This window comes from Hypomesus nipponensis, chromosome 6 (genome assembly GCF_054491055.1).
Source record: "Hypomesus nipponensis isolate SF chromosome 6, ASM5449105v1, whole genome shotgun sequence".
In the NCBI taxonomy this organism is placed as follows: Eukaryota; Metazoa; Chordata; class Actinopteri; order Osmeriformes; family Osmeridae; genus Hypomesus; species Hypomesus nipponensis.
In genome coordinates, this window is record NC_140366.1 from 19,700,856 (window position 1) to 19,722,544 (window position 21,689).

At 45.2% G+C, this 21,689-nt stretch overlaps 3 protein-coding genes and 1 long non-coding RNA gene across 6 annotated transcripts; 1 reads left to right on the forward strand and 3 right to left on the reverse strand.

The window, feature by feature from the left end:
• Positions 1–1,431: 1,431 nt before the first annotated feature.
• cenpw (centromere protein W) lies at positions 1,432–2,616 on the reverse strand. Its single transcript, XM_084700698.1, has 3 exons — positions 2,433–2,616; positions 2,068–2,181; positions 1,432–1,767 (listed from the first exon to the last, which is right to left on the reverse strand). Exons 1-3 carry the CDS (start codon positions 2,517–2,519, stop codon positions 1,741–1,743), a joined length of 228 nt encoding a protein of 75 aa, XP_084556824.1. The 5' UTR covers positions 2,520–2,616; the 3' UTR covers positions 1,432–1,740.
• A 720-nt stretch (positions 2,617–3,336) lies between these two features.
• On the forward strand, positions 3,337–5,661 carry LOC146287550 (uncharacterized). The gene is made up of 3 exons (XR_014758530.1): positions 3,337–3,483; positions 4,797–4,908; positions 5,139–5,661. It is a non-coding gene; the product is annotated as an uncharacterized LOC146287550 (long non-coding RNA).
• On the reverse strand, positions 3,787–8,621 carry LOC146287551 (adenosine 5'-monophosphoramidase HINT3-like). The gene is made up of 5 exons (XM_084700697.1): positions 8,246–8,621; positions 7,801–7,921; positions 5,698–5,767; positions 5,112–5,238; positions 3,787–4,855 (listed from the first exon to the last, which is right to left on the reverse strand). The coding sequence occupies exons 1-5, from the start codon at positions 8,405–8,407 to the stop codon at positions 4,784–4,786; spliced, it is 552 nt and encodes a 183-aa protein (XP_084556823.1). The 5' UTR covers positions 8,408–8,621; the 3' UTR covers positions 3,787–4,783.
• Positions 8,622–9,033: 412 nt separating this feature from the next.
• On the reverse strand, positions 9,034–20,981 carry ncoa7b (nuclear receptor coactivator 7b). Of its 3 annotated transcripts, none has more exons than XM_084700445.1 (17): positions 20,825–20,981; positions 19,782–19,941; positions 17,814–17,968; positions 15,620–15,690; positions 15,406–15,513; positions 15,218–15,313; positions 14,606–14,728; positions 13,894–14,078; positions 13,386–13,507; positions 12,625–13,203; positions 12,372–12,537; positions 12,131–12,278; positions 11,521–11,643; positions 11,286–11,438; positions 11,062–11,157; positions 10,864–10,937; positions 9,034–10,714 (listed from the first exon to the last, which is right to left on the reverse strand). In XM_084700445.1, exons 2-17 carry the CDS (start codon positions 19,817–19,819, stop codon positions 10,579–10,581), a joined length of 2,373 nt encoding a protein of 790 aa, XP_084556571.1. In that variant the 5' UTR covers positions 19,820–19,941; positions 20,825–20,981; the 3' UTR covers positions 9,034–10,578. The 3 variants fall into 3 exon arrangements, with proteins under 3 accessions (XP_084556571.1, XP_084556569.1, XP_084556570.1); XM_084700443.1 differs by having other exon boundaries at positions 13,386–13,540; XM_084700444.1 differs by lacking the exon at positions 20,825–20,981 and adding an exon at positions 20,433–20,799 and having other exon boundaries at positions 13,386–13,540.
• Between the last annotated feature and the right edge of the window lie 708 nt (positions 20,982–21,689).

Sequence of the window (21,689 nt, forward strand, 5' to 3'; positions counted from 1 at the left end):
TCAACTATTTATCTGACCCATGAGGTAATCACAAATGTCCGTAGCAGCATGCAGCATGCAGTATTGCGCATTAAGTGGTGTGCCAGATATCCAATGAACAAGCTCAAATGTTGGTGTCTCCTCACAAGATCTTCAAATCAAATTTGATCTGTTGTCCTTTTTACAAATAATGTTACAGAAGGCTTCATAGATGCCCACAGATCAGCAGCTATAACCAACGTAAACAAACTCCCCAAAAGCTCATTGAGAAAAAAGGTAAGAAACCTTGCGAGGAACAGTTCGGTGAGGGATCCCCTCCTCCAGAGACGATCAGATACACAGAGAGGTGCAGACCAGAAGCTGGAGACAATTATGCAGTAAGAATAAAAATTAGTCAAAATTGTCTTATGACTAGATAGATACTGCTTCACTAATCTTCAACTGCATCTATAACATCTTCCATCCCGAGAGAGGATGAACTCCACACTGCCCTCCCTGTGTGAGAGGAGAGTATTACATGTTTACTTTACATCCTGGATGACCAGGGTGATTCAGAGACCAGCTGCAGGTCTGCGTGGCGCGAGCAGGAGTCTCAGGGTGATTCAGGACCAGTCTCTGGCTGTCCAGGGTTCCGTCCAACAACCAGCTAGTACTGACGTGTTCATCCTCTTCATCTTCTCCTCCATCAGTGTCATGTCCTCATCATCATCCGCCTCTCATTCTGGAGAAAAAAGGAGGAACTGTAGAATTGCAACATGAATCACCTGTTTTGTGATTATGAGGCTCCTATATGCAGAGAATACAGTCTATAATATATATATGTATGATATAGATGATATATGACTTTTTGATCTTTCATGTCTATCTATGCCCCTCGATAGATTTTTGAGATCGTTGAATCCATCTTTCACCCATGGAATACCAGAGTCCCGTTCAAACAGTAGACACGGCCAGCAAAAAAATCGGTTCAACACAGAAGATCCAGTAATGCATTCGTTTTTGCTGTAGACATCACGACAGAAAGTTCTACGACAAGTGCTCCGTCCTCCCTGTTTTGTAATACTACATTCTGGAGTTAGTCGCCCAGCATTTTTTATTTCTAATTGCTGATCTAATGGTAGATTTCTAAAATGATTTTTTAATAAATAATCCACGCTAGCAATAGAGCTCTCATAACCAATAAGGTTATTGGCTAGGATTGGGCTAGGCTAGGGAGATCAATTCTTATTGGTTATTAATAAGGAAAGAGGCACAATTCAATTATCCTCCCTTCTGCCTTTTTCGAGGTAAACAAATGACGTTGTAATATTTGAACATCCATTATGATTGGTTAATTTAGTAACGAGTGACCAGCCTCTGGCACTGCATTCCATATTAGACATTATCTGGTGCAATAAACTCACTGAATCTGGCCGTATGAAACCGTCTGCATCTCTTGGAAAATGAAGAAAATTATTTAAATAAGTCATTTTTATTGAACTTTGCCTCCTGAGGCGCCGCTCCTGGTTCATGGTTTGTCTCCAGGATGAAGACTTGGAACGAAACTTCAGAAGTTTTCAAAAAACCCTCGACATTGAGAATCCTTGTCACAAATGTAATCAAATACATAGACAATTAAAATGGTCATACATCAAAATAAAATATAATGCATGTCTAGCAACAAATGGGAAATACATCGAATGTAAGACTGTTGTTATCACGGCGCGGGTTCTACAGGACGAAGTGAAGTGGTTGCTGTTGTCACTGTCCCGGAGTGTCGCTTCAACCTCTGGCTCTCTTTAGCACTTTCTACAGACACAGAAAAATAATATTTGAACATAAATTTTCTCACTACTACTATTACTAAAGTATACTGACACTAGTATGTTTTACAAAAAAACTATCCTTAGACATTCAGATATTTACAATTATAACGTTGAATACACAATACAATTAAAATGCTTGGTTACACCAGTTATATTAAATGTAGCTCTATAAACGGAAATATGCCCATTAAAGTGACTGTTGAAGCCCAAATCAAACGTTTGTGTGTGTTTTGATTAAAACGTTCAGTTAAACATGGTTGTCTTTTCTAGCTGTCCATTAGACCTTGGCCACCGCTGCCACGTGCTGAGCCTTGATGGTCGCGGTTTTCCCCTCGAAAGCTCGCGCCCTCGCCTCCTCCGCGAGACTGTGCATGAATAGCAGCACGCTCAGCTCCACCTGAAAGCGACAGGACCGGAGATGGACATTTAAGATTACAGAAATACAAAACCTCAGACGGCCATGGTCATTCAGTAAAATAATCTCCCAAAAGGTATATAACGCAGGTTTATAACGTTGATTAACGTTTGGATTAACGCTATTTCTGCTACAACACTGAGTGATAGAGGTAGATACAGTAGAGCCGTGGGAGCGAAAAGGACCAATGACAATGTTGACGTTGTTAAAAAGTTCAGCTTTTAGCAACTTACCATTGCATCTGCTGCGGTGCCAACACGAATGTGAGATTTCTTCTTCATTAAAGACTTTAATTTGCTCCTTGGTGCCCTTTTCACCATGTTGACGACCACAGATTAGCTCTTTCAAACAACAGACAGCTTTGTTTATGTTTTCCAATTTCCCGCCTGATCACTACCGGCGCATGATATGACGTCAGTAATGCAGACACAAAGCCGGATTTAGAGGTTTAGCGCCCTCGTGTGTTTTCTTAATGTCTGGTTTCTAAACTCGATTATCATAAATCCTCTCTCCATACGAATTTATCATTATGCAAATTACTGGCAAAAGTCTGATTTGTAGGACTGTATCAGCACCAAGGGTTTTAGAAAACATAAAGTCATCAGGATTCCATGACAGAAGGAACCCAAGATCATAATATCAGTGAAATAAATTAGTGAACCTTTTTTTATGACACACACCGATAGAGGGTTTTCACGGCGCGTCATCAGACCGGAAGTCGCCATATTGGAGGCACTCCGCATCACAACAAAGCAAAGGCACTGAAGTATATACCGAACGTCGTCAAGGAAAGTGCTTAATTATTACCGTGTTTCAGGTTGTACCAATAGGACAGATCGAGAAAAACATATGCAATGTTATCGACTTCCAAAAGTTATTAAAAACCAGGGAGAGGAATGTCAGAGATTATCAATGTTAAGGAGGCGCTTGTGGTTGGCAATGCTCAACCAAGATCTACCAGGGAAAAAACAGGATTGACAGTCACTCGGCTACACCTTGAGTTTCGCAATGATATCCTACAGTTAAGGTTAGGTTGGTTAAAGACGTTATTGCATTACTTACTTTGGCCTTCACAACACAACTGTTGTTGATAACTTGGTACTGCGTCTCCCTCACCCATCCACACACCATCTTTGTAGGATTTAAGGTCTTCCGCTGTGTATGGGCTCAGCAAGAAAACCAGGTAGTTGACTAAATCGGGATATGCAACTGAAGGAAGAATCACCGGGTCGTCACGGATCCAAGAGGGAGCTAACTCGTAGGGATCTGCAACGGCAATAAATGGTAATTTCTTGAAATATCCCGCATTTTCTTGTGGTCCAAGTCCTTCCCTATATGCCTTAGCATCTTGGCCGTGTTTTGATGACCTTTTCGGATGGACATGGCTACATTCACTTAAAGTATCCAAAGCGCATAATACTCCATTGTAGCCTACTCCGTTCAGTTATTTACACCGAGTGCCTCCACAATGGCCGCGCATCCGGGTTAGTGCCCAGAACGTGACGTCGGTGAAAACCCTCTATATGAAAAAAGACAAGCAAACATGTAATATTTGGACAAAGATAACTTGACCTTTTAAGCAGGACATTAATCTTTGAAATGCTCTTGTGTTTTAATCATAGTAAAAATAATTGTACAAATAACAAATTGTATTCTTTAAAAGTGAGAACCAGCCCAGAGAGAGAGAGTTAGTGATTTAAAGCCCTCGGTGACAGCTGTGACAGTCCTTATAAAGGGCTGAACAACTCTACCCTGATTTCATGGTTAAGTCTCCCTGAGGTAGGATCACTGTCCAGAATAGAAACATATGACATTCCAAATCAGGATAGAAACATATGACATTCCAAATCAGGATGGAAACATATGACATTCCAAATCAGGATAGAAACATATGACATTCCAAATCAGGATGGAAACATATGACATTCCAAATCAGGATAGAAACATATGACATTCCAAATCAGGATAGAAACATATGACATTCCAAATCAGGATAGAAACATATGACATTCCAAATCAGGATAGAAACATATGACATTCCAAATCAGGATGGAAACATATGACATTCCAAATCAGGATAGAAACATATGACATTCCAAATCAGGATAGAAACATATGACATTCCAAATCAGGATGGAAACATATGACATATCAAATCAGGATAGAACTATGACATATCAAGCCAGGAAGTACATTAGAGCTGAGGTATTACCATCGCCTGGTTTAACACAACATATACAGGGGGGATTTGAACCTATAACTGTTTGATCTGCAGTCAAATGCTCTACTACTGAGCTATACTCATCCCCCAAGCCCAAAAACAATTATAAAAGAAAACTGTGGTTAAGCTATTCAGCTGTTTAGCTATTAACATTCATTCATTTAGCAGACATTCTTATCCAGAGCAACACACAGTAAGTACAGCGACATTCCCCCCGAGGCAAGTAGGGTGAAGTGCCTTGCTCAAGGACACAACGTCATTTGTCATGGCCGGGAATCGAACCGCAACCTTCTGATTAATAGTCCAATTCTCAACCCCCTGTATATTAAGCAATATTATATCTCCTCTGTTTCAACAACAATACTATATCTGGCAGGTCCTGTGCTGCTGGACAACCCCAAGAGCAGATGTCAGTCTGGAACGAAGACAGTCCTCCTACAACATAAACACTTTGTTGTTCAAGTGTACAACCGTACAACAATCACATAGTATGTGCGTGTGTTCATGTGTGTTGTATGTTTGTGTGTTTCCATAAGAAACACTGAGTTTTTATACATGCCTCCATTAAGCAGTCGAAAACACTTTGCAGCACTTTGCAACACTGGGAAAACAATGTTGCTAAATGTGGCACCGCCAAACAATACTGGAGCAGAGCTTCCTCTGCATGTGGTGTATGTGATCCTGTACTCACCGTGGTAAACCTGTCTGTGTTGGGCAGGTACTTGTGGGCCATGTGCTCAGATATCTGGCTGGCTGGCGCCAGGACGTGGAGGTGGAGGTGAGGGATGGAGATGTAGGGAGGCCAGTGGAATCCCATCCTGAGAGGACAGGAAACGCATCACACACACAGGAAACACATCACACACACAGTACTGCACAAACGTCTTGGGCACAAATAAAAACAACAAAAAGTTAAGGAAAAATGCTTGAGACAAATTCAATGAAAGACTGAACAAAATATTTCTCAACCCTGTACTTTTATACGGCCATACAAATTCAAAGGACACCTTTTTATCTTTCAGACAATATTCATTTAGAAAATGCTTTTGCACTGATCTTATATATAATACATATGTTATTTATACAGTATATATTATGTTAAAACCTATATATGTTTTAAAGTGCACATATGCAGTTTATGTTCACATTATGACTCCAATTTAAATTTTCACTTGACCATATTTTCATAAACAAAATCTTTCTGGTAATTTTACTTCTATATTCATTTAGGTGCTTCCTCAAACAACCAGTCATCCTCAAATGAACATGTGTCATACCTGACGTCCTTCGTGTTGGTGACATTGTTGTCCTTCAGAACACACCTGCCCATCTCAGCCATTCTCTTTACTGCAACACAGAACACGCAACTGTTGTTCCACAACCCCTGCCTTTTACTAGCCCCGCTCCGGCACATTGCTTCCACTCCAGAAAAAGCCAAATGGATCAGTATCACATTATAACATGATAATTTTCTTGTTATGACAAGATGTTTATCATGTTATAACAAGTTATTTTCACGTTATAATATGAAAATAACTCGACCAACATTCTCGGTTAACAAACATTTTAACAAATCTCCTTACAAAGGAGTTTGCAGACCTGTCAAAGAGGAAACATTTGCAGTTTATTGTTATAACGTGATAAGTTTGTATCACGTTACAATGTGAAAATAACTTGTTATAACATGATAAACATCTTAACATGAAACATCATGTTATAACGTGATACTGATGCATTTTTCTGGAGTGGCAGCAATACGCTCTTGTAGGAAGCAAATCAGTGACAAATTTTATTTTAAAAGTTACTGAATGCTAATATTGAAATTTAAACACCACCAAATTTGTTGGTTTTGAATTCACCTCTTTAAAATTGAAATATGTCTTGATTTAAATGTAAAAATAAATTCAGAAAAAAAAAAAAAGATCAAGCAGTTGTTCATTCGGTAGTTCAGGTTTCTCAATTCAAACATTAAAATCTAAATCCCCCAAATAAAAAATACAAAAACTCAAGCTTCAGAAATTCAAGTAGAACAAAATTCAGGCTGCATTCAGGCCATCGAGCCTGAGAAGGGTCTCTCTGATCTGCATGTGCATGTATAACTGCCTTTAGATCTGCCGTTGCACCCTTCCAGGAGAAGTGAGATGGACCACATGGGGGGGGGGGGGGCTGAATTTACAAACCTTGAATTTTTGGATCAGGTGTTTTTTTAAAGGTCCCATGTCATGAAATGTTCACTTTAGGAGGTTATTTAACATTAATGAGTTCCCCTAGCCTGCCTTTGGTCCCCCAGTGGCTAGAAATGTTGATAGGTGTAAACCAAGCCCTGGGTATTCTTCTCCGCCTTTGAGAAAATGAAAGCTGAAACGTTAGGTTTTGAAAATGCTGGTTTTATGACGTCATAATAGCGAACGTTACTTCCCCTTTCTCTGCTTTGCCCGCACAGAAAAATGTGCCCACTAATGAGAACATGAGCTACGACCGTGCGAGCGCGATAACCCCTATCCTCGAGACATCATGGCTTGCGAACGACCGAAGCATGGCAGATAGCCCCGCTCAGCCCTGCTGAGAAGGTGATTGGCTGCAATCTGCCCACCCTCGAGAACCTGCACACCTCGAGGATCCTGAGGCGAGTGAGGAAGATTGTAGCCGACTCCTCCCACCCTGGACACTCCCTGTTTCAGTCACTCCCCTCCGGCAGAAGGCTGCGGTCCATCAGAACCAAAACCTCACGCCACGAAAACAGTGTCTTCCCTACCGCTGTTGGCCTCCTCAACAAGGCCAAGAGTTCACACTGACTTATATGACTAAATGTCCTCAAAACACATTGCTTCTTGCACTGCATCCCACAATTGTATCTTGTACCTTGTATTTTGTATTTTTTGTAATATTTGTATTTCTTGTATTTTTATATTGTAAAAATGTATATATTTATTTTATATTTTATTGTACATTTTACTTCATCATTTAATCCTCATTTAAATTTAAGATTCCTATATGTTTATTGTATGCACCTTCCTACCAAAGCAAATTCCTTGTCTGTGCAAACTTTCATGGTGAATAAAACTCATTCTGATTCTGATTGCTTCTTTCATCCTTATAGCATTTAAAGCTACAGACACAGAAACAGCACGTCCCGATGAAAGCTCTTTGTGGGACTGCTCGTAAAGGCTGTAATTCTGCACCAAGGCTGAATTTCGGGAAAGATACAGTATTAGAGGACCACTAAGGACTATATAAAAGCATCCAAAAACAGCATGCCTGTCATGGGATCTGAGGTGAATTCAAAACCAACAAATTCGGTGGTGTTATTAAGTATTCAATGCCTTTTAATTCAAAACATTGTCACCGATTTGCTTCCATAAATGTAATTATGTCTTTACCGAGATCCACGTGTTCCTCGGTGCAGAGAGAGTGACAGCTGACTATGTGAAGTCTCGTCACGACCAGGTAGTGATGCGGAGCAGCAGGCAAAATGTCTCGAAAACAGATAAGTTCTGCATCCTGTAAAGAGATTTTAGGATAAGACGCAGACAGGACAATGTCGATAAAATGTTGGAAAAATATCCTAGCCCTTGTAAATAATGAAAATTTTTAGGCTATACGAGTTCGAAGGGGATGAGTTGTTGAAAGTAGCCGACGACAAATTACAAACTTCACAAGTTACAAAGCATTCATTACGTCACATCTGAGAGCGTCCTAATAAAATCAAAAGACCAAAGAATAAATATAAAAGTGTGTCCAGGTTATGTAGTTGGCTACCGGTTTACGTTAACCGGTAAACCCCTGCGTATTGCGTCATGACAACAGTGCGGGCAGAAGGCCAACCTTTTTAAGAATTTCTGTGCCTTCATTTATGCCGTTGCCGATCATACAAAAAACGCAGCTGTCGTCGATAAAATCAGTATTTTTGTCATAATCCGTATGTTGTTGTTCACTGTTGACGATGGTGTCTCGCCTGTGTTGGGCTGGTATCGAGTCGTCCTCCATATAGCCTACATCAACCAAGGCTGTAGCCTGTAGCTATATATATTTTTGATTTAATCAAATGTAACCCACTAATTTATGACACCCTAACAGTTCTCAATGACAGAGGCTTGTGTCAAACACTATTTCCTTACGGTAAAAGTACAGTAGCCTACCCAAACTATAGCATAGTGGTATAAAACTCCGTAGCCTACTTCCTCAATCCCGCCCATCATGACCACATTTAACCCACACGGTACTGTTTCAGTTATGGGAAGGAGACAGGTTTTTAATAGTTCCGGACATCGTGGGTGGTTGCCTGTCGTAGCGTAGTACATATACATTTTTATATCAATATGGGGGGGGACATTTTGACTAGAATGGAATATTATGATTACGGCCCTGTAAAGCAACGTGAACAACATCTGAGTTGCCCGGGGCGCCAAGTGAGCGAGGACCGCCACTAGTCGACGGTCAACTAAGTTTTCACGAAACCCGCTTTTTGAAACACCTCCTGATGATGCAGCCATACACGCATATTCATATATAAATATTATATAACCCAAATATGGCCTAAAAGTTTAATAGAGAATTCGGTTATTCATATCTTTATAGTGGACGGTGTCTTTTTAAACATATGTAACGGACCATAAGAGGACAAATGTTTTATTAATTCATAGGCCATATGTACAGTATAGCCTAACTTTGTTTAGTGAAGTATTACATGTGTAATAATACATATATTGACGGTGATGTTGCATACAACATGACGGGTTTGATTACACAGGGAAATAACACATAGGGAACATTCACAGTTAGCAAGACAACACTCAACAGAGGAATCACTGATCACGTCAAAGCGACGGCTGCGGTTCTATCACGAGGATTCAGAGAGGCGCACCAAGCCTGATGTAGAACCAGTTATTCATGCTGGCAGAACGGCCGTGAAACTAGTGCGTGCTGGTAAATACTTAACAGAAGCGGATAAAGAGACATTCTCCCATCATCTCACCTTTCTCCTTTTTCTTCATGACTAAATGGAATGCCCAGCTTGTGAATAGCATTATGATTTATATCAGGGAACAACTGGCTTGAATAGAATGGTACATTAGATCACCAGGGACAGGTTTTAACAAAATGAACTATATCATTCCTAGCTACTCACAGATCATAACGAGAAAAACAACAAAAAACAGGCAGTTGAAAAAGCTTCATGAAATGTTTTTAACTAAATTACAGTGCAAATGGTCTTCCGTCAGGATGAAAGGGGTCAGATCTCTGTTAAATAACTTGTGAACAAAGATCAAAACAAAGGAGACACTAATACTGCAGTCTTTCAGTCTTCTTGGAAAATTGGACTTAATCAGCCTTACAAACCGCAATCCCCTCTTAAACCAGCAAAACTGAAAAAACGAAACACACAAACTAAATACATTCTCTAAACAGAAACAGAAGAGAAACAATTTCAAAAGACAAACATACATTCATAAAAACAATACATTGAAGTATAAAAATAAATTATAGGAAAAAAGAAAATAACAAAACTTATCAAGGCAATACAGTACACCAGTATAAAACTCAAACAGAAACATTTGGTCATTGTAGATGTAGAACTTTCCCTTCTCTAGAGCCAGCTGTTTGGGGAGGAGCCCTGGCAGGCTTGTTAATATCGAAATACACTAGAACTTTCTCAGTACATTAGGGAACAGGATATGAAAGGGAGATGGTTCAACTCTTCTCTCTGTAAACGATGAATCCTCGTTCTGTTTGTGAACGTGTTGATAGGTGTGTTGTGCACTGCAGTCTAGAATAAGTGCCGACTGCTCTCCCTGTAACCATATTCCCCTTTGTCCCTAACTTTGTCCCAGAATGTGATTTAATCTTCACCTTCTTTATATTATTGGGATGTTGTTGTTGTTGTTTGTGACTGGTTTCTGGTCGTTTTAGCTGTCTGTCTGTTTCTCTTACGCCATAAGACGCCGCCTTAAACGTGACTGGCCTTCCCCTCCTGCCCCTCTCCAGACCCCAGCGGCCTCTTGTTGCTAGGCAGGCTGCATGCTAGCGTTGCTATGTGTGGCGTGGAAGGTATAAGCCAGCCAATAGAATGAGAGGAATCCACACATAATTCTTGCGTAACTCCACGTCCAGGAGGAAGCAGCCCAGGACCAGCAGCCCCAGACTCCCCCTATGGAAGGCTACTGGAAGGCCCACACCTCCACGCTGTGGACAGTGAAGTCCTTCTGGGTGGAGAGGGGCGGGTTGTTGAAGGTGGCGCAGGGAGACGAGGTGCCGTGATACAGGTCAGCATCCAGCCACAGCCCTAACTGACCCCTGAGGGGGGAGGGAGGGAGAGGGCGGGAGGGAGGGAGGCAGAGTTATAGTTACATTAATGAGGGCATATTACTATTTTATTGATATTGTGTCTTGGGTTTTACTTCAGAACAGCATCTTATCACAACAGTTCATCTGCTAAAGCTTACCCCCCTCCTCCCATCTGGAGAGAGTCTGTGTTTCCCTTCACAAAGTAGGAGTTCTCCCCAGTCCATCGGTACACCTGAACAGACATACACACACACCTCTGTTAGTTCAGGAGGAGAGAGGAAGAGATACAGCTGGGAGGAAGAGACGGAATAGAGAGAGGAGGAGAGATGAGAAGATAGCCCCAGTGTGGGTCTCACCTTGATCTCAGGACAGAAGCTATATAGGAAGGTCTCCCCTGTCCCATAGCAGTGCTCACTCAGTCTGAAAGGGTGTGTGGAGAACGCCCCGAACACCTGAGAGAGAGAGAGAGAGAGAGAGAGAGAGAGAGAGAGAGAGAGAAGCACTGTACCTGGCTGCCTGGTGACCAGCAGGACAGGGCAGGGCAGGACAGGGCAGTGTGTGGTGTGTACTGTGTGTGTACCCTGCTGTCCGTGTCTCTGATGACCAGCAGGACAGGACAGTCCAGTGTTGCCAGGTTACGGTACAGAGTCTTCAGGCTGGTCCCATGCTCCACCGTGCTGTAGGCCCGTTGCCAGGGGTAACCCTGCACCCTGGCTGGCAGACGGCACGCCAGCTGCAACACACATACTGAGAACTACACACAAGTCCTACACACAGGTCCTTCACTCTGTGTGTGTGTGTGTGTGTGTGTGTACCTTCTCGATGTGTGTGTCCTGGAGCAGGGCGCTGGGGTCACTGAGCATGGGCAGAAGATCCACAGGCTCCTCCCCCTCGCAGCTGAAACTCTGCCGGCGTTTGGCCTCGTTGATGGTGATGATCTACAGAGCACGCATAATCACATGACAGACGACTACTGAGCTATACCCATCCCCATGCTCTACCACTGAGCTTACCCATCCCCATGTTCTACCACTGAGCTATACCCATCTCCATGTTCTACCACTGAGCTATACCCATCCCCATGTTCTACCACTGAGCTATACCCATCCCCATGTTCTACCACTGAGCTATACCCATCCCCATGCTCTACCACTGAGCTATACCCATCCCCATGCTCTACCACTGAGCTATACCCATCCCCATGCTCTACCACTGAGCTATACCCATCCCCATGTTCTACCACTGAGCTATACCCATCCCCATGTTCTACCACTGAGCTATACCCATCCCCATGTTCTACCACTGAGCTATACCCATCCCCATGCTCTACCACTGAGCTATACCCATCCCCATGCTCTACCACTGAGTTATACCCATCCCCATGCTCTACCACTGAGCAGATTAACCTTCCGTCACAGGCCTCACCTCCCAGTTCCTGGGGACGGGGTCACTGAAGAAGTTGTCGATCATGTTGAGCTCGTCCTTCTCCACCAGCACGAAGCCCTGCTCATGAACCTCCCTCCCATACACATCTGGAGAGCACTGCACCAGGAAGGCATACAGGTGCTCCACCCTGCACACACACACAAGAATTACAACCTCAAAACATTCATCAAACAGTGAGCATGAGTCACACAGTGGTGGCTGTGATTGGTTGACCTCTGACCTCTCTTGAGGGACAGCAAACCAGTACTCAGGCTGTGTGTCCCGGCACGCGTGGGCGGGGCTAGAGGTGCGGCCCAGGGAGAAGGACTTCCTCATTGGCCGGCCCAGCTTGAAGCAGAGGAACATGGGCGGAGTCTTGCTCTTCTCCTCCGACGACAGCAGCATGTCTGCACACACGCATGGTTAGTTGTGTACCTCTGGACCGCTCACCCTGGATGCTTCTAGTTGTGGTTGTGTATCCCCTCATCACTCACTCTGGATGGGAGCCTGCATCCTCTCCATGAGCCAGCTCTTCACCTCCGCCTCGTAGCTCCTCCTCCTCTTCTCCTCCCCGCTCATCCCCTCGTCCCCCGTTGGCTGCTCCCGTGGTCGGCCGGCCAGGACCACGTCCCGGGGACCACATTTCCCAGAGGCTACCTTCGCCTCGCTCAAACTCAACTTCCTGCTTTGGTCACTGGTGGATCCTGCGGCGACACCGTTTGTTAAGCTCCTGGCAGCTCGGAGAGGCGCGTCAGGGGAGCCCGGCCCGGCGGGGGGGGTCTGCTCCAGCCTCGCTGCACCTCCACCCTCTGACGGGACAGCCAGGGAGTCTCCGTCCTCTACAGAGCTGTGCTGCAGCAGATCCTCCGTCCTCTCTGTGGGGCTCTGGCTCTGGGGCTGAGTGAGTGTCCGGCTGTGTGACAGCGCCCCCTGCTGGTCCAGGCTGCTAGGAGAACCAGTGTGCGATTGGCTGGTGCTCTCCAGTCCGTCTACGCTCCCATTGGCCGGCAGCACCAGCTCGGTGAAGCCCTCATCTGAGGGGGACGACACATCACACTCCGCCGTCTCCATGACTACAGGAACAGGGATGCCATGTTGAATCTTTGGTCTGAATCTACACTACAAACTGTTAGTTTTGAGCATGATATTCTACATTACACTCCTATTCAACAACTTCAAATGTGATATTTCAATGGATGTAATAAAATTCTCTGTTAGTCGTGATCATGATCGATCAAGACGATCCGGATCGTACCGGTCTCTGAGAGGGCGGAGTCGATGTCGTCCAGGACGATGGTGCGTCCTGCGTCCAGCGCCTGGTAGCGGCTGAAGGGGTTAGCGTGCAGCTGGGACGGCAGCTCCTCCCACTCCCCCGGCCTGTAGAGAGGACACAGATCCTGGGGTGGGTCTCTGGGGGTCAGGGGTCACCGCAAGGGAGGATGGGATCAAGTTAAGGAAACAAAGGAAATGTAAACAAATGATGAATGAAGAGAAAGACAACACAAACCAAAAGAAAGTAACACAAAATAAAATGAACATTCTGAATGCAGAAAATGGAAAAATAAATGTATGTGTATAGATGTGAAGACAAACTAATGTGAAGGAATGATAAAACATTGACATTTAAACCCCCTGTTCTCCAGAACGGCCAAACCAGGAGAGCTAGGGTGACATGGCTAACATGGCTAACATGGCTAACAGCCCACACACAGCAAGACGCAGTGATCAGGAGGGGGGCGGTCTGAGCGTGGGAGCGTCCTTACGACGGCAGCGAGTCCTTGAGTTTCATGCGAGACACGTCGTCGTACAGGGCCACGGACAGGACCTCCTGCATGGGGCAGATGAGGCCATACTCCTCACAGCCATGCTCGATCACCAGGGGGTCAGACTTGTGGGGGTCAAACATGATGTTGTTGGGGGTCACGATCATCACCCCCCCTACCACACCCTGGAGGACGGGAGAGAGCAGGGGTCACGTGGGGCTCACCCTCACACCCTCACCCTCACACCCTCACCCCCACACACACACAGAGACACACACACACAGACACACACCCTCACACACAGACACACACACACACACACACAGACAGAGAGACACACACACACAGACACACACCCTCACACACAGACACACACACACACAGACAGAGAGACACACACACACACACAGACACACACACACAGACACACACACACACAGACAGAGAGACACACACACACAGACACACACACACACACACACACACACACAGACACCCACACACAGACACACACACACAGACAGAGAGACACACACACACAGACAGAGAGACACACACACACAGACACACACACACAGACACCCACACACAGACACACACACACAGACAGAGAGACACACACACACAGACAGAGAGACACACACACACAGACACACACAGACACACACACACAGACACCCACACACAGACACAGGGGCGAGGGTTGGCTCACCATGCCGTCTGTGAAGTACTTGCAGCTCATCTTGATGAACTTGACGGTGGTGGGGCTCTCATCTTCTTCAGAGGGCGGAGTCTCCTCCCTGCGCAGGGTCCTGGCCGGGCGTACACCTCCATGCTGCCGTCACACCGCCCGTTACACCATCACAACACCCCACCTCTTACACCATCACAACACACCACCTCTTACACCATCACAACACACCACCTCTTACACCATCACAACACACCACCTCTTACACCATCACAACACCCCACCTCTTACACCATCACAACACACCACCTCTTACACCATCACAACACACCACCTCTTACACCATCACAACACACCACCTCTTACACCATCACAACACACCACCTCTTACACCATCACAACACACCACCTCTTACACCATCACAACACACCACCTCTTACACCATCACAACACACCACCTCTTACACCATCACAACACACCACCTCTTACACAATCACAACACACCACCTCTTACACCATCACAACACACCACCTCTTACACCATCACAACACACCACCTCTTACACCATCACAACACACCACCTCTTACACAATCACAACATCATCTCTCATTCAGAAGCACATCACTCACCTGTGACCCTTTCTCCGGCTGCCCATTGGTCGAGGCAGGATCGCAAGAACCCTTCGAGTCCGGTTCCGATTGTCCTGCGTCAGGAACGAAGAGCTTCTGCAGAGTGACAGGCGGGCATGTCAGCGAATCACAAGACCCTGCCTGGCAGCAGGGGGCGGGCTGGAGCGTGTGATTGGCTGGGAGCTCACCTGTCCAGGGTAGATGCTCTGGGAGAACAGCTTGTTGATCTGGACCAGCTGGTTGGGGGTGATGTTGAACTTCAAAGCAACAATGTTCAGTGTGTCCTGGGGCTCCACCTGCACCATACACCGTTAGCAACAGTGTTGCTGTGGTTACGTTTTTCTGAACAGTTTTACTAGGAAAGTGGTGAAAGGGGTGATGGGTGGCAGGGGTCAGACTCACAGTGTACTCCACTGTCCCTGGAGGTTTCTTCTTCTCTCTCTTAGACTGGCTGTTAGAGCTGTCCTTCTCATCTGGAAGGAGCGGGGTGTGTGTGTGTGGGAGGGGGGGGGGTTACAGTCAGTATTTACAGAAAAAGGATCAGATAGACTGACGAGTCCATAGTCTAACTTAGTGACGGGCATTCTTGTTTACATGGCACAATAACACACAAATCTAAAGGTGGCCAACACCACAGTTAAAAGAACACTTTCACTCTCCTCCTCTCTCCCTTCCCCCCTCTCTTCTTCCCACTCTCTTTCTCTCTTCTCACCCCCCCTCTCTTCCTCCAGCTCCCCCCCCCCTCTCAGTAATGATCTAAGTGACCTCCCAGTGTGTCTGTCTTACTCAGCACTCTGTGCTTGAGCAGCTTGGAGCTCTAACACCTCCCTCCCTCTCCTTCCTGCAGCCTGGACCTCTTCCACACAGACACACTGGACAGATGACTCAGCACAGAGTAGGCACACTAAGATGTGTGTGTCTATGTGTGTGTGTGTGTGTGTGTGTGTGTGTGTGTGTGTGTGTGTGTGTGTGTGTGTAACTCAGGCATGGTAACATGGCTTCTTTCACAGTCCTGTGACAGGATGATTGACCAGAGCAAGGTTATCTGCTGGCCCTGTGGACACAGCTGCAACCCTGTGCTGTTTGGTGCTGTTATACAACAACATGTAGATGACAAGTCTGTCAACTGTTTTAGCTTGAACAGCAATATTACCCCCCCTCTCTCTGAACTCTGTCTCAACTATGTCATGTCACATGTTGATAGGCTACTGTACAGGAGTTGTGAAACATCTGTGGTTGGATTGGTCGTACGCATGTGATGTACACAGGTAGAATGTTTCATACTTCATGACTGAGGAGTTGGAACTGTAGACTGAAACATCACAAACAAGTTACATCTGTTCACTTACAAGAGGCTTCATCCACACAGAGCTGATCACCATGAAGCAAATGATCTCACTTCACTCAGTGTGTGTGTGTGTGTGTCTTCCCACTTCTCCAACTTAGATGAAGTTAAAGTTCAACAAATCTTGGCAGGATAGTTTGTCTAACTGATGTGAGCGTTTGAACTCAAAGTCCACACAGAGTAAATACAGTTCATGGGGCTTTATGTGGGGCTTCAGCAGCTCACGTGATTAAACGCTGCTAATCCTCCCTCGTTGCTTTGGATGAAAGCTAAATGAACACTTTACTTCATGTGTGTGTTTGTGTGGGAGAATGGCAGCTCACTTGACTCAGGGTATATGCAAGAATTCTGATGTTAATTTCGATACCTTTTTAAGACTTTTTGAAGACCTTCTCAAAATATTTTAAGACCACATCGCCACTTCAAGTTCTAATCTACAAAAAACCTTAAACTTAATAAACAGTTGTAGTTTGCAAATAAATCTATAGAGCACAACCATACAACAGAACTCCGATAAGCTCGGAAGAAACAAAGCTCAAACTAATAAATTAAAGAATAAAAGGCAAGGTTTATAGAAATATTTGAATGTTTGAGTTCAGTGAGCGGTGATTCACCGCAGTATTGAGACACCAGATAACCTCCGCGCGCATCGTTGATGTGCCACCCATAGCCACCCTGATGTCGGCAGACGATGGGGCAGAAGTCGCTGTCGTAGCCGTTTTGACAAGTTCAGCAGGTGCTGTGTTGGGTGGTGCTGTCGCTGGTGGAGCACAGAAACTGGCAATGGACAGCTGCGGCTGCTCTCTGCGGCCTAACAGCGTTGATGCCCATCGAAGCTACGCTAATCTTCTTTTTACAATATGTACAGTAAGCCGGTTTTCAGGGACAGGCTTCAGCCATTGTGTAAACTCATCCTTCTCCAACCAGGAGTCCACAAATACATTTCCCCATTTCGGAGTTTGTTTCGCGACATGTGGAGGGCGACACATCACCTAACCGTGCATTTAGCAAAATATATGTGACTCGCTGACAGAGCACGTCGTTGTTTATAATAGTCTTGGGGAGGAAAATATATTCATGCATACTTTTTGAAGTCAAACTCTTTGGACAAAACGTGAACAAAATGTAATACCTCATCAAATCGGGATTAAGACTTTTTAAGGGCCTTAATTTTCCCTAAATGGATTTATCAACTTTTAATACTTTTTAAGACCCTGCGGATACCATGTAACTGTATGTGTGTGTGCTCACCTGGGCGCTGTGGAAGGTGTGTGTCATCTCTTACAGGGTCTCCCTGCTTCTGAGCAGGGGCTTCTGGACAGGAAATGATTGGCGAATCAGATGGGTTCTGCTGAGCCACTCCCTTCTCCGATTGGCTCTGCTTGAGCTGTCTCCGCCTTTTCAGCCTTTAGGAAAATTGAGAGAAGACTGTTGTGTTTAGGTCCATTCAGACTGACTGGGTTAGTCTACCATCAGTGACAACGCATGTTTGGTGACCCAGTGGTCACCAGTCACTATGGGAGGACATCAGTGCAACCTTCAGTAACCATGAAACCACTGTGACACAACATGACATCACTTCCTATATCTCTCCCTCCAATGTGTCATCTCGTCCCCTCATCCATCATGTCTAGAGGCTGTTATCCACCTCCCCTCAGAGCACACAACCATCACGGCCACAACCATCACGGCCACAACCATCCCAGCACCACACGAAGCAGTGATGTCACACGGGCTACAGGATCATACAACACCAAGACAACTAACGTTACAAGCTGAAGGATCTTTAATCTATAATCCAAACCAGCACCCTCCTCATGAGTTACAAGTTCACTTAGCGTACATATTATTCAAGGTAGACTGGTAGAGGAATTAATATTTGATGTATGCGCTAAAGACGACAATCACATTAGAGAATGATAGATGAAAAGTGAGATCCAGAAAGGTAGACAGAGGGAAAGAGGAGAGAGGGGATGGAGGAGAGAGAGGGGATGGAAAGACAGAGGGGATGGAAAGAGAGAGGGGATGGGGGAGAGAGAGAGGATGGGGGAGAGAGAGAGGATGAGGGAGAGAGAGAGGGGATGGAGACAGAGAGGGGATGGAAAGAGAGGGGATGGGGGAGAGAGAGAGGGGATGGGGGAGAGAGAGAGGGGATGGGGGAGAGAGAGGGGATGGGAGAGAGAGGGGATGGGGGAGAGAGGGGATGGGGGAGAGAGGGGATGGGAGGGAGAGAGAGAGAGAGAGAGAGAGAGAGAGAGAGAGAGAGAGAGAGAGAGAGAGAGAGAGAGAGAGGGGATGGAGAGAGAGGGGATGGAGAGAGAGGGGATGGGGGAGAGAGGGGATGGGGGAGAGAGGGGATGGGGGAGAGAGAGGGGATGGGGGAGAGAGAGAGGGGATGGGAGAGAGAGAGGCGATGGAGAGAGAGAGAGGCGATGGAGAGAGAGAGAGAGGATGGAGAGAGAGAGGGGATGGGGGAGAGAGAGAGTGTTATTTCTCTAATGGAGGAGAGGGTGAATGGAAGGCAGACCAGACTGGATGGGGTGAGTGGACCTTCTGCTTCTCCCTCATTAGGGATGCAGCAGACCCACATCTGCTGAAGGGTTCAAGAATCCAACACTGCATTCCAGACCACACTCTCCAATCCCTCAGGAAGGCAGAGTGGAATGCAGATATCCTCTGTTGTCTCTACATTTCCTGTTTCTCTCTCTCTCTCTTCCTGTCTCCCTCTCTCTTCATTTCTGTCTATTCCTGTCTCCCTCTCTCTTCATTTCTGTCTCTCTATTCCTGTCTCCCTCTCTCTTCATGTCTCTCTCTCTCTCTCTCTTCCTGTCTCCCTCTCTCCATTTCTCTTTCTCTCTGTGTATCAACTCAGCCATAAACAAAACCTCCCTTTCCCAGAATCCTCCTCAACACAGCACCATCTCTAGTCTCTCCTCTGTTCAGCTCAGCCAGATCTGAGAGGAGTCCAGACAGTCATGTAATATTAATGTGTTTATTTAGCAGATACTTTTCTCCTAAGCGACGAACAGCCTCTTGATCGGCAGTCAGATGCTCCACCACTAAGCTCCACCCACCAATGCACACTGCACTACATTACACACTATAAAAGCTAAGCTACTGCTTTGGGTAACACCAAACAACTAGGGGTTCAAAGCTGTTACATGTTCTGTGTCACACACACACACACACACACACACACACACACGCAGACAAACTTACCTGGCAAAGTAGCCTGGCTTCCTCTCTCTCTTCTCCATCTGTGGGGTGTGTGTGTGGTGCGTTAACGCCGCATGCAGCTGTCCCACACACACCCAGGAGAGCAGTATGTGGTGATATGCACTCTGTTCCCTCTCACGCGGAGCTCCTACACTTCCGTACCCTAATGGAGAGGAGAGGGGAGGGGACGGAAAACTGCGTAAATGAAATTGGTGGCGTAGTGGTGGACGAGCTGTATATTACCAGCACAATAAACCCAGGAAAACGGTGATGATAGTTGAAACCACGGGGACCTCACGATACTGATCCCAGGAATCCTGAATGATGAAGTGATGAGGGTTTTTCCCCGCAATTAGAAATGATACATCATCGTCTGTCACTACATACAACGTTTAAAAGCAGACATACAGTCAAAGGAGACCTTTCGGAACCTAGTTTAGCTACTGTTAGCACTACTACAATTTGATGTTCAAAGCTAACAGCTACTAGCTAGCTAAAACAATTAGCGCTATGTACGAACCAGTGTTTCCAACAATAGACAGATGGTGACCAAGACAGCCGATCAGTAAAACAGGTCCATATCCATTAAAGTTCGTAGCTAGTACTAATACTATAGTTAAGTGCAGCACCTACTGTAATCTGCTAACGCTTTACCTTTCGATATAGCGGCACCGTCGTCATGTACAGTTATGTAGGGATGCACCACAATATTTCAACGGAAACTATAGAATCTGCAGCTGCAAATATCTCTTTTTTCTACGCACTTGCTTGATCAGCACATATTTGCTAGCTACAGTCTGAATAACAAGGTCCACTAGGTCTTCCGTCTGCAGTGCAGACCAAAACAATGGGCAGTGATGTCGCTAGGTAGCAAAACGATGGCTAGGTAGTCTTGTATTTAGCTGGTGATGTATACTTAAGTTAATGTATTGAACATCACCACCAACTACATACATATACAAAATAGCTTTTCGTAAAATATACACAGAAGCACTGAATTCCACCAAAAAACATTTTAGCAGGAGATATCTGACCTGTCAACCTACCTCAAGCAGCGGCTATTATTATACCTTCCAAGTGCTCGTTTACGCTCAAACAGCGCCACCCTGTGTTAACTTGTTATGCGCTTTTCGTTTTTGATTCATTGCCCTGGCGAAGCAAAGCTGTTTCTCATTACAATGTTGTGTGACCCATGGGCGTCGCCGCAATGTAATTTGGGGGGGTCACGTCCCCCTCACTTAAAAAAAAAAGTAGTTTGGACCCCCCCACATTTGCGATCAAAATATTAGTGTATGACTGGTCTACTGGTCCAGCGATCTTTCCATTGCTTCACAATCAAATCCGTTCCACTTTATAGGGAGAATAGGCCTACCCATGTAATTCCACTTCGCGTTTTCTTGACAAACAGCATCACACACGCAGATTCAACTCCCATACTCTTTAATAGACGCATATCGCACTTGCAGCTAGCACTTCAGAAATTACTGTTCCACAGACAAAATGGACATAAGGAGGTTTATTTTGAGGAAGAAGTAAGTCAGAGTTTCCCAAGTTTTCGCTACAGTGGCCAAAGCACCCTTATGAGACACTCTCTGACTATAATAGCATTAGTTAAGTCACAAAGATCCTTCTGCAAACATTATGATTATAGCTAGCTAGATAAGCAAGCTTTTTACCTACATCTAGCACTAGGCAATAGCATACTTTATTTACCCATTACAAGTGGAACAGCATTTGTTGATTTCTTAATCTGGGTCTGAAATATATTGTGCTTTTGGCCGTGTTCAGACCTAGGCTTCTGTTTCATTCAGAAAGAGATGACAAGGATGTTTTTTCCAAGTAGCTACAAAATAAATTGCTGGTGTGTTTTTTTAGGCTATATTGCCATAACAACCGTGAGCTAATCTGGAG